Genomic DNA, 13,256 nt, shown 5'->3' with positions numbered 1-13,256 from the left:
GTACCATTCTCAAAGTATATAGACTATTTAAGTTTATACTTCAAAAGACTTAGAATCTCCCCCAGGGATTAGTAGTGCTATATTATTGCCACTAAGTAAAATCGTATCTAAACGATTTACAAGAACCCTCTTAAGCTTTTTATTACTTGCTGATTCATTCATAACTATAGTATAGCCATATTCCTCAACTTCATCCAATACCATATTTACATATTCATCAAATCCCCTTAAAGTACCACTAATTTCTCTATCACCACGAAGAATTATATAAATACGGTTTCCAATACATTTATCTATTAGTGCCAAAGGAAGAAGTGTAGAGTGAGTAGTTCGCAATGTATTCTGAGACTGGTTCATAATAGATTCACTCATTTCCAGTTGGAGACAATTCCAAATGATTCAGCACTACTAAGAGTGCTACTTGCGCCAGTTTTATCAGTCCCATACACGCAAGTAAAAGTTGCAAATAACAACTCAATCATGTGGAAGTGAATAAAATATATTAATAAAAAAATTGGGTATTCAACTATTAAATTGTTGACTAAGACCCAACTGTTTTAACCTTTCTTCTAGGCTAATTGAATCCATATTTTTACGTGTTTCCTCTATACCCTGTGTTTTAATTGTTGCAAATGATTTACGGGGTTTCCCTACTTCCTTATCAATATTTAAAAGGAGTTCATTGTAAACTTCGTTGATTAAAACTTCTTCGTCATCCCCCATAGTACTCTCTCCAATAGTTATATCAATTGAATCATTGATTATATTATCTTTAAGATCTAGGTTCTGACTATCTCTTGCAAAGTTCTTAAGTAATTGTTGTATTTTCTGAAGATCAGTTGATTCATTAACTTTACCTATAACTGAGCTCAAATTTGTCAAAGCATTGTTGATCTGCAATTGACTTTGTGCTGAGACCAAACGAAGTTCAATACCCATCAACTGACTTCTGACTAAATTAAGCTTATTTGTCTGTTTTCTAACCCTAATTACATCTCGACTGAATATTTTTGTAGCCCCTGTATGACCTTTTTTAAGAGCCTCTCTAGCTTCCTTTAAAAGTCTCTTTTCTTCGGTTTCTAATTTTTGGATCTCACGATCAATATTTCGAATAGCTCTAGTTATTGCCCTTTTATTATTACTTAGTTCCTCTCCTACATCAGTCTTACTATTCCAAAGTCCCATATTATGTAAAGGGATTTAGTTACAGTACACTCTTCATTTAACATAAGGATGGGTGGTAATATTCCAACAATAATTAAACCGCCAAATTCCTTACATACCGAAACTATGGTTTTTACAGTTTTGCGAAGTTTTCATTTGTTCCTGTTTTCAGAAACTCCAAATTATTTGATAATATTAAAAAGAATAAATTTATGTGTTAATAAACCGCTATGTAGCTTAAAAATCATCTTTCCTGATCTCGGTAACGAGTTGGATGCATATTGTGCATCATTACTTTTAAAAGTAATAGAACTATTGGCTTATCTATAGTACTTCTTTCAGTATTTCATGCAAATTTTTTCTCTATGAGCCTTGCTGCACTTGAAAAATGAGACATCTAGGCAGAGTCGAACACTTTATCCAGGTGTTATCATGGATCTACTTACTCTCTGCTATTGGTACAAATGGAGAAACTAATTTCAGTCACCTAGCTGAAGTAAAGAGCTGTATTACTTCTGATGACTGTGGTGGAAGATTTTGTTTTGATGGACTTTGTTCTGGGCTAGCTGGGAGCGAAGAATCTATATATTCATGTATAGCAACAGATCCATGTGTACTAAAAAATATTCCTGGACATTTTGAACCAACTCGACAAAGTGCATATTCAATATCTTTAGTACCTCCTTATGAATCTTGTACTGAATCTAAAGGTGTTACTGGACTATCTTGTACTGTATATTCAAATAATTTTTGTTCTATCTACCTACCAGTTTCATCTTCTTCTCTTGGTCTATACAAACTATGTGCAGATATAAATCCAATAGATTCATTTAAGAATAACAAATCATCTAAGACAATTCCCATTGGTTATCTCAATGTCCTAGGTTTTAAGGAGTGGAGTCCATTAACTGGAAATTTGCAGGATATTCTAAGCTCAATATCAATGAATAGCACTATAAAGAGTAAATATACTAATAAATTGAATTGTGTTGCAAATGTTCCTTGTCCAATAGGATCATTTGAGGGATTTGGAATTAATGATAATGCTAAAATAATGGAAGTTTATAATTCTAGCTCCTTCAAATGTGGTGAGGCTATTCCTGATTCTACTGTAATAAATATACACAAATGTAAACCATTTGACAATGGAAATAGATGTATTTCGAATTTTTTATCTAGAACAGTTCAAATAAGTACTCTGTGTGGTTGTGTAGCTAATGATGGTTCTAAGTGCTCACATCCATCAGAATTTAAAACTACTCTTGGAAGGATTATTTATCATCGTGGGAATATACCCCAAAATCTTATTAGTACACCAGGTATAGAGTCTGAAAAACATAAAAGAAAGCTCCAAGCTGATCCATGTGCAAGCTGTGTTAATGGTTATGGATTATGCTATGGAACACCAACAACTTGTTATGGAGGTTTTGGAAATGATCCTTATAATCCACCAATAATTCGTTGTGTAGATGGATATGATTGTCATGTTAAAGGGAAGATATTAGGTGAACAGATTACGACAAGATATAAAGTTGCAGCTAGTCCAATGACAGGATGTGGTGTCAGACTACTTGGAGGTGATGAATCTATGTTTCGTTCACAAAATTTATGGAATTGTCAGGGAGGAAATCCATTTGACTGTGAAATTCACTTTGGAGTAGGAAGAAGATATAATCGTAGTGAATCCAGCTCTAATGTTATGTTACTATGTGGTTGTCCAGATTTTGCAGAGTCTGGTATGCCCTGTGATGATCCTAGTGAATTTTATTTTCCTGTAGCCAAAATTATGGTTGTAGAATGTATAGATAATACACACTGTATGCATAATGCATTTGCTTCTTGTAATTCAGCTACAAATCAGTGCCAGGGAGTACTTCCAAGTGCTGCACAAATAGGACTCGGAACTATGCAATGCTTAGCTAGACAATCTTGTACAATTGCCAACATTGGTCAATTTATTGGTGGCGAAATGTATCGTGTAATTCAAACAGCCCCCTACGTAAAATGTGGAGCTAATGTAGCTTTAGACCCAGAATACTACAGCAAGGTTCAGTATCAATTAGAAAATACAGGACCTGGTGGTGCTGGATTACCTTGTCTTGTTCAGGGTGAAGATGAGGGTGGAGGCTCTAGCTGTGCAATAAACCTAGGCACAAATGCTATTTTAGGAGTAAATAGGCTTTGTGGCTGTAGTGGAGTAGATAGAGATGGTAATGGTATTCCATGTGATTCTCCTGAAGATTTTGATACTGACTTGGGACTTATGGATATAGGAGAGTGTAATGTAGATCAAGACTGCAAAGTAAATCAAGTTTGTACAGAGCATAAGTGTTTGAATGATCAGATGATTCCTTATCCTGTTGAATTTAAACCTATGAATCATTCAATATTGATTCCACCAGTTCCAGAACTTGTTATAAGATTTAATGAAAATATTGATTATCCAAAAGGTTGGCAACCCAGAAGACTCATTATATCTAGCAAGATTTATTATAATGTCCGTCCCTTGGAAATTCTTATTATTCAAAATAAAGACAATAAGAACCCCCTATCTACTCAAGTTGATGAAAAGTTGCGTTCATCTGGAGATTCAAGGTGGACATGGTGGAATCGTTCAAAAAGTCAAAATTCTAATAATCAGATTCCCGTTTTATACAATGCAGAAATCAGGGGACAAAGGCTTGTGATTCGTTTCGATAGTAGAACTCCACTTCCCGAAGATAATTATGTTATTGGATTAGAGGCTGGTGCTATATCAGATCTACAAGGAAACCCAAATGAAGGAATTTTTCACTGGACATTTACTATAAGTAGGAATTCTTCATGTCCATATATGTATGTTACAGGATTTGCTACAAATAATGGAAATCTTAACGGCCTCTATACCCCTTGGAAATCACCACAAAACAAGCATTCAGTTTGGTATGGTGGCGAAGGCAAACAATTTTATGTTTATTATGCAGAAGGAGACTCAGATATAAATAATGGTACTTGGGTTATTGATAGAGACTTGGATAGTCATGATATTTTAGCTTATGCTGAATCTATTCTACCTGATCCTAATAATCATATCCCACCTGATAAAAAGTCGACAATTTGGAAAAAATGGACCTCTATAAATCCAACAGATTCACCAGAATGGTATGACCACCCGGATATTTCCATTATTTGTCGTTTTATCCCAGAAAGTGGATTTCCGTCTTTAATTGGAATGGAACCTGCATTGGGAAGTATCAATGTATCTCCTTATAATACTACGATTAAACTCATATTTAATAAGCCAATGACTTATGGACACTGGGCATGGTTTAATATAACAGGTAGGACAACAGGACATCTAATCCACATTCCCACTGATTATGAAGCTCAGCATCGTGGAAAATCTATAGTAACAAATCAGAATACTCAGGTATTTTTATTTCCTTATGAACCATTGATTGAAGGTGAAGTTTATGATATTACAGTTGAACTTGGAGCTCTTACAGATTTAACATACAAACCTTGGGGGAACGTTGGCGAGAATCAACTTTTTTTCACTACAAGTGGTGATATATGTTCTCCATTTGAATTGGGAAGTGTATATAGTCAAAACATAATTCACCGCTACAAGCTTGTTTATGATAATAATCCTACTACTGAAGAAAATAGAAGTGTTTCTTTTCCTGCAGGAACACGTGCCTTGCTATCATGTACTACAGGATACTCTCCAAAAAATAATGAATTAGAAGATGGGATATTTGCTTGTATTGAAGGGAAGTGGAAGCTTTTGACTTCACTTGATTGTATGCAACAGTGTTCTGCATATCCTTTACATAAAGGCTCGAGTAGAGACTACAAAATTATTGATGTAGATTATATATTTGATAAACCATCACTCCATGGCACAGAATTAACAATAGCTTGTTCTGATGATAATAAAAAGAAAGAGAAGATTATTTGTAATGATGGCACATGGAGTACTTTGTCACTAATATGTGGCTCTACATGTCCGCCATTTAGTTTACCTAATGAGAATTATGAGCTGTTATCGGATAATATTGTCTTGGATTACTATCCAAATTCCAAAATAGTGGTCAGTTGTAGCTTGGAATCAAATCCAATGATTGAGAAGTCTGGGAGTGGATTACTTACTGAATTTGAAAATAAGTCAGCTACATTAATTTGTGAGCAAGGCCACTGGATTCCAGAGCTACCATTCAAATGTATGAAGAAATGCTTAGGTATTTCATTAATAGACCCTGGTAATGTATATAGCATCTCTTATACTACTAAACAAAAAGAAAAAACTGATTTTTATATTCATGGTTCAAAGGCAAAAATTAAATGTTCAGAAGGGTGGATGTACTCTAAGAATATTGAATATGTTGATCTAACATGTTCAGATGGCTATTGGACTTCGACAAATAATAAAGACGGGAATATTGCTAACATTATTCCAAGCAATTTTGCATGTGAAAAAAGTTGTAATGATCTTGATATCTTCAAAAACAATGCATATTCAATATCTGAAGTCAATAAGAAGCGTGGATATCCTGGATCTACTGTAAAGATATCTTGTAATAGCGAATTTGGAGTTCAACAACATGGGACGAAACTGACTGATATTATTGAGTGTCACAAGGGATCTTGGGGAATACCCAGAACTGTCTGCTTAAACCACTGTAAATTACCTGAAGAAACATTGGGACCAGCATACATATTATCTGATAGTTCTTTGATAATAAATAGTGGATTTTTTAAACATGGGACGAGAGTACTAATAACTTGTTCAGATTTTGGAAATTTAGTTCAGGGAGATGATAGAGATCAGTTTGCCACTTGTATTAATGGAGATTGGGTCTTTGACAATATGTTGATATGTGCATTGAAGTGCCCTGCACTACAACTCCCTGCAAAATACAAATTTAGAAGTCAAGAATTCGGCAATTTACCAGCAAATACAGGAGATGTGCGATATATAACTTGCTCAAGGCAAAATGATTTGGATATTGAGGAAATGATTACCTGTAAAAATGGTGAATGGTACCCTCCAATACCAAATATTGGATGCTTCGCAAATTGTTCACCTGGAGAGTTAAATAAATTTGGTCAATTTTATGAAATATCGACAGTTGAAAGTGGACTAGAGATTAAACATGGCGGAACCGTAAAAATACGTTGTAGGCCAGGATTTGTAAGAAAGACAGGACCAGTTAGGGATATACTGAAGTGTTACAATGGAATTTTTCAAGAACCAGTATTAATATGTGATCAGCCTAGTTGTAATGATGGAATCCAGAATCAGGGTGAATATGGAATAGATTGTGGTGGACCATGCCCAAAACTATGTCCAGAATTATGTTTTGATGGAATACTAAATGGAGATGAAGTGTCAATTGATTGTGGTGGCTCTTGTGGAACAGAAAACTGTCCCTCCTGTAGCGATGGAATGAAGAATGGTGATGAGACTGGAATTGACTGTGGTGGCAGTCGTTGCCCAACTTGTAAACAATGTAATGGATTTCCAGTTAATATTGTACCTAGGAATACCCTTTTGAGCATTGATGGTGGATTTACTTTTATTGAGGATCTGAAACAAGAGATGCATTTAATTCAAAGTGGAATGTTTGCTTCAGGAAATGAGGTTCACATTCGCTGTATACCAGGATGGAATAGTCATCTTAATGTTGAATCAAGATTGGCAGTAATCACATGCATTGATGGAAGATGGATCTTACCTTCATATTCTGAAACAATATCCTTAGATTGTGTACCACCATCATGTAATGATGGAACTCAAAATGGAGATGAATGGGGTATCGATTGTGGTGGAAGTTGTAGTAATCCATGCTCTTCCTGCTATGATAATATCAAAAATGGTGATGAGAAAGGAGTTGATTGTGGAGGATCAGTTTGTAGAAGATGTAACACTTGCGATCCTAATTTTATTCGACAATTAGAAGACAAAGTAGATTATAAACTAAAAAGTTTACAAATTGGGGAAACATTATTTGAACATGGTTCCCAATATCAAATTAGCTGTACAAATAATCCTTCAGCTATAACTGTATCATGTAACGATGGTGAATGGATAGATTCTAATATGATCTCGACTTTGCCATGCTTTAGCAGTTCAGGCAGTTCGGTAAATACTAAATCAATAGATAGATTTGTTATTGATATACCAAAATTAGATATTGGGATTTGTGCAAGTTTGGATACTAACTGTTGTCAATTTGTTAAAACTTTTGTCTCTATTTGGAGTGGAGAATGTGGAACAATGTATCGCCAAGGAAGAGATACAACAATTAAAACATTTTGTAGGGGCCCTTGTATGAAACGTTTATCGGATGCTTATAGAGAATATTCTACAACAAAAATCGATAAACCATTTTCTACAGATTGTTCAATTGCTGAATCTATTGCAGATATAACTCAAAATCATCTATGCCAAACTACAAGTCCTGGAAATAGCTGCTCAGTTTCATTTCATGAAACATTACTTTTATTACATAATCCTAAAGATATTATTAATGAAGTTCAGGAACTTAAGTTAGCATGCGAACAAAATAGCTGCCACCGTAAGAACTTGCGCATAATGACTATACTTTCTCAAATAATGACAACAAGTAACAAGGAAGAAAATGTGAAATATGATCTTAATAAATCATCTCAACTAGGTTTTAAACAAAAGAATAAATTACAGATGATATCATTTAAAAATGATGAATACTGGAAAATAATACTAAACCAAGGTGAGGCAGCATTTGATTTATTTTGCCTAAGCATTGAAAATCCTGCAAATATAAAAGAACCATTTTTATGTATTAACAGTATTAAGGAACTGTTTAGCTATGATTCACCGGTAGATTGGATTGAGGAAAATATAGTTAGCCATGGAATTAGTGGAAGTTCCCAAAATAACTTGGTGAACCGTTGCACTCGAAATTCACCAGATGATATTTGCTTCTTTTATTCTACTAGAGTATATGGTCAACTCCTAATTAATGAGGCTTTGAGAACTGGGAATAAGTATATTGGACGTATTGGACATTATTTTAGGTCTATTGGTCGCTATTTTTGTCAAGAAACTCATACTGGAAGGTTTTGTGGTTCAATGTTTTTCAAGCATACACATTCAAATAGTGACTGGTGGAGCTCCTTTAATAGCGCTGTATATGATTCACTAGACTTATTAGATCCTTGCAATCCATATAATTTAAATTTTGATTGCAAGACAGCATGTAAAAAGAAAATAACCAACTTAATAAATGAAAAAGCTTGTTGCTTTTCAGTACAATTAGAGCTACAAAGAATTCTTATTTCATTATCTGAAATACCTGGGAAAATTGTTCCAGAAAGAAGTATTTATTATACAGAACAAAAGTGTGGTTTTACAATGGATAGAACTTGTGGATCAGGTGTGAAACGTGATGGTTTATTGTTGGAGTTTAAATATGAAGATTTCGACTACTTTGAACTTGCAAATACTATACATGAGGATATACTGAAGAGAAATATTCGTGAAACAATTGCAAAGTTTGTTAGTACTCCAGTTACTGATATAACTCGTATACGTACTTGGCCTGGGAGTTATTTAGTAGAAGTGATGATTGATGCAGGATTAGCTACTAAAACAATATTAAATAGTTTAGAAATCAACAAAGATAGATATCTTAGTGAACTTGCTAAAATCAGTGTTTTAGATGCAGATTTTGGTTTAAAAATTAACAGGTATATCCTATCTGAATCAAGACAACTGTCAAAAAAGGCTCCACCTCCTATTCCATATGTTGGTACATTTGATATGGATGACTTGAGTAATCAACTTGAGTATCCATCTTGTGTAAAATCTACTATACAAAACCTAGGAATCAATGATAATAATTTAGATGCATACATCATTAGTGGTGATAACTCTTTAAAGCAGGGAGCATTTAGGAATGTAATATGTGCCCCAGGTTACTCACCAGTTTCTCCATCACCATTAACCCAACCATTTATATGTGACAATGGTAAATGGAGAATAACCCAGGATGAACACAAAATTCTTTGTAAAAAAAGCTGCCGAAGATTTAATTATCCACTGACACATAATACCAATATGTATGATCAAGAAACTATTATACCAAATTATGGTCCAATAAATTATTTAGAAATGCCCCACTTTGCTATAAATGATTATGAATTTGGAAATTCTGAATATTATCAGTCTAGTGGATTAATTAATTCAAATGGAGAGTTTGTTAGCTTAAATTCAAGAGTAAACACAAATTTCTATTTAATTAGTGGTATAGGGATCAACCATGGATCAACGAGATCTGTAGTTTGCTCAAATGGATTCGTATCCGATAATCCTTACATTGAAAGTGAAACCTATGAGTGTTTAGATGGAGATTGGATTCTTAAAAACCCACAAACTAGTGGAAATAATAACCAACAATTAATAGGTAATCTCAATTGTGTACAAAGTGATCTTATACACATGAGTCACTGTCGTGAAAGGTATCTACTAAGTGTCTTAGATAAGGAAAAATATCAAGTTGAAACATTTTTTAATTTGCAAAATTATGATAATTGGAAAGTACTCAAAATATTCTGCTCAAGAGGATACGAAAGCCCTAAAGAACCACTTTTGCTTGCCTGTGCAAATGGTACTTATTATTCAATTGCTGGTGATAGCACAACTTTGTCACAAGTAGAAGATGGAAATTTTATATACCAGCAAATAATTAAATCAGTATATGGAGTAGCTATACCAACAGATAAATTTTCTAATAACCTTGTCAAACCAGTAATCCCTTCAATAACATTTTCTTCGTTTCATCCACTAAATGATGAAACTATTCATATTAATTCACTAATAAACTGCGGACCAAAACAATTAATAAAGTTATCTGAAAATAAAGGACTTTCTGGGCCTCTACTTTATGCAGTCTTATTTGCACCTCTAATAACTGGTATGATATTCTTAGCTATGTTATTCTGGTGTCGCAAGTATAAATGGAAAAAAAAGCCAAATACTTCCAATATTCAACATAATACACTTGCTATTTTAGATGTTAAGCCTAAACATGAAGAAGTTTGTGATCTTGAAACGGCAAGCCCTGAATCAAGTCCTGATCACTTAACTCCCGAATTACAGTCAAGTAAAGTATCAAACTCATATTCTAATCAAGGTAAATCTAGCTTAGTCACAAATTCATGTGATAGGGTAAATACAAAGAAGAAAAAGTCAGAGGTATCAGTCGAAATGAAAAGATATAGATACTGATTCTGACTATTTTAAAAGATAAGTCCTCCCTTATCTATAAAATATATTGTACACAAATTTACATGATCTATATATCTTAAATTTATTTAAGCTTTAAAAATTGTGAATTATATTTAAATTCCTTAATTTAAACCGATTTACTATAAAATGATTTGAATTGAATCATTTGCACATATCTTTTTTTTTTTTTTTTAACTATTATCTGCTATCTTTAGCCTGCGCTTAAAGTTCTTAAGTCTTTTGCTTGCAGTTGACAAGCGCACAAAACCACTATCTTCAAAGTTTACCAATATTTTTTGCAATGCAAATTTTAGTAAAGACTTTGACTGGAAAAAAACAAAATTTTAATTTTGAGCCAGATAATACAGTTTTACAAGTAAGTTTATTTTTAATAGTAGCTAACTTTTCCAATTTATGAAGAGCTAACATTGTAAAAGTATATCAGCTACTCAGAAGATATCAAAGAAATAAGTTAAGAATGTCTCTCCAACTACTAATGAGATTTTAAAACCACTAAAAGCTGAATATCTTGTAAATTCTTTATGATTTCAGGTTAAACAGGCTTTGCAAGAAAAAGAGGGTATAGACGTGAAACAAATCAGGCTTATATACTCAGGAAAACAAATGTCAGATGATCTACGCTTATTAGATTACAAGGTAACTGCAGGATGTACAATACATATGGTCTTACAGTTACGTGGAGGTGGAAATACATAGGTTTGGAGATAAATAGTAAATAACTTATAGTTACCGAAGACTACTCGGTAAAAAGGCCGACTTAGTGAGTATAACGAGATCTAAATTTTTCAAAACTACTTCTATTACAAAGTACTTTTTTTAATTTCAAGATTGCTTAAATCTCAGAGCTATCTTTGTGAACTTATCCTTATCTTGAGATGTCTTAAAGAATAGTGGAATACAATTCCCTGACTCCTTCAAATGAATAGCTACACAATTATCATTATCACTGATGCCAGCACTACTCTCTACTCTTGCGAGCTCTTCCTTTGTATGAAGAAGTTGATGTATATCACTCATAGGGATATTCCTACATTTCCCATCTCCATATAGCGTTACGTTAATATTATCAATCATAACCTCACAATCAAGTTTGCTACGATCTTGCATAATTAATTGTACATCAAATGTATTTGTATCTTCATGAATTTGATCTGTACTAATTACTGCAACTTCTGGAGAAGCTCCATTTCCAACTACTAGTTGATTTGACATGAAAGGATGTTCATCACTATAAGAACAGCAAGATTTCAAATTACCCATTTTTGTTCTTGATGTAAAATTTCAAGATTTATTTTTTGTATTCTAACGTTTTATATCCCTTTCCACTTCAACAATGAGGAGACATACAAACTCGAGTGTATATATCACCGCACAATACTTGTGAAATAGTTGATATTTAGCTTAGTCATAAATGAATGAAATTAATTGGAACAAATAAATAGATTATTTATGGTAGTCTTAAATATAATTTATTTAGTAATATCTCAATTTAAATTTAATTAGAAAGATGGTGGGAACACGTGATAATTTGTGACGGATCTCTTAATTATGCACTATATGAATGTTCGTTACTTTAATACACTCAAAAATCTGTTTTTTTTAGATTTATAGTTATAAGTAATTTAATATTAATGTACCTTGTAATATAATAGACAATACTAGTAGTCTGTTCATTATGACTTTGATACATCAATACCTAGTTTATAATTTTAAATAATACCTTAGATTTTAAGACCATTACTTTTGCTATAAGTTGTTGAATTCCAAGATATATCTCACTAATAATTATATTTATTGAATTTTATATGTTGATTTTATGTAATATAGGTAATATTATGTGAGTAATTATGCTGGTTTCTTGATAAGCCACTATTTTTAAAATGAGATATCTCAAATTCCGAAAATTTTGAAGTTTATACATTATTCTGAAAATTAATTAATAAAAGTGATATTTAAGATTACCTTCTATATTTATAATTATAAAAATACTGATTATTTAATATTAATAGTACAGTACGAAATTAAAGTTAAAGTTTTTCATTAGGGATTTTCCTATTAATTACTTGAGATAAATAAATATACAAAAAAAAGGTAATATTATCTTCTGATACCTAAAATATATTTACACTTTTTAAAGTATTTATTTATCTGGAATTGAAATTTAATTAATTTAGTTTGGATAATTTTAAAATTGGCTATAATGATTGCGAGAAAATAACTTAAGTTCTATACTTCAATATTGTGATTAACTTCATTTTTTATAAAGTATTAAAATTAACTATTGATTTAATTTATTAAGATCACTTGAATAAGTTATTTATTTATATTGAAAATAGAAATTTAATATTTTTAAAGTATAATATAAAGGTTTTTAATATTGGTAATAAATAATTTGGAAATTGAATACTCAATTTATCTAAATCAAACATAGTTTATATATGTTAATTTATCAAATTAAAAAAAAAAAATCCACTTGAATTTGTGTTTTTGAATACTCAAACTAATTAAATTTAGAGGCAAAGATATATAGTAGTAATTATTATTACTCATAAGATAGTATTCTCATATATACCTAGTGATAACAAAAATTTGTAAATTTTAAAATATATTTATACTGAGAAATACACTTTATAGTAACAATTCCAAATAATACTGATTTTTTTTGATATCATTTAATAAATATCTTTTAATTGTAATCATATTAATATATAAAATTCGACTAGTCTAAGTCTAAAAGAAAAGATCTTGAATTGCTTATAAATAAAATTCTAGTAAAAGGTTGTTGGCTCAAGAACTGAAAAAATGAAATAATTTAAAG

The 13,256-nt window shown here is 32.0% G+C and overlaps 5 protein-coding genes across 5 annotated transcripts; 2 read left to right on the top strand and 3 right to left on the bottom strand.

The window, feature by feature from the left end:
• Positions 1 to 33: 33 nt before the first annotated feature.
• cand_012620 (LSM domain-containing protein) lies at positions 34 to 372 on the bottom strand (the record flags this gene model as incomplete). The annotated part of the gene is made up of 1 exon (XM_067211499.1): positions 34 to 372. One exon carries the CDS (start codon positions 370 to 372, stop codon positions 34 to 36), a length of 339 nt encoding a protein of 112 aa, XP_067066907.1.
• Positions 373 to 522: 150 nt separating this feature from the next.
• Positions 523 to 1,185, bottom strand: cand_012610 (SNF7 family protein; the record flags this gene model as incomplete). Its single annotated transcript, XM_067211498.1, has 1 exon — positions 523 to 1,185. The coding sequence occupies one exon, from the start codon at positions 1,183 to 1,185 to the stop codon at positions 523 to 525; it is 663 nt and encodes a 220-aa protein (XP_067066906.1).
• A 367-nt stretch (positions 1,186 to 1,552) lies between these two features.
• On the top strand, positions 1,553 to 10,417 carry cand_012600 (uncharacterized protein; the record flags this gene model as incomplete). The annotated part of the gene is made up of 1 exon (XM_067211497.1): positions 1,553 to 10,417. One exon carries the CDS (start codon positions 1,553 to 1,555, stop codon positions 10,415 to 10,417), a length of 8,865 nt encoding a protein of 2,954 aa, XP_067066905.1.
• A 301-nt stretch (positions 10,418 to 10,718) lies between these two features.
• Positions 10,719 to 11,134, top strand: cand_012590 (ubiquitin-like protein; the record flags this gene model as incomplete). Its single annotated transcript, XM_067211496.1, has 2 exons — positions 10,719 to 10,793; positions 10,970 to 11,134. 2 exons carry the CDS (start codon positions 10,719 to 10,721, stop codon positions 11,132 to 11,134), a joined length of 240 nt encoding a protein of 79 aa, XP_067066904.1.
• A 126-nt stretch (positions 11,135 to 11,260) lies between these two features.
• cand_012580 (uncharacterized protein) lies at positions 11,261 to 11,698 on the bottom strand (the record flags this gene model as incomplete). The annotated part of the gene is made up of 1 exon (XM_067211495.1): positions 11,261 to 11,698. The coding sequence occupies one exon, from the start codon at positions 11,696 to 11,698 to the stop codon at positions 11,261 to 11,263; it is 438 nt and encodes a 145-aa protein (XP_067066903.1).
• Between the last annotated feature and the right edge of the window lie 1,558 nt (positions 11,699 to 13,256).

This window comes from Cryptosporidium andersoni (genome assembly GCF_001865355.1).
Source record: "Cryptosporidium andersoni isolate 30847 chromosome Unknown contig_40, whole genome shotgun sequence".
Classification (NCBI taxonomy): Eukaryota; Apicomplexa; class Conoidasida; order Eucoccidiorida; family Cryptosporidiidae; genus Cryptosporidium; species Cryptosporidium andersoni.
Note: the sequence above shows the minus strand (reverse complement) of the source record. Positions and strands in the feature narration are given on the sequence as shown.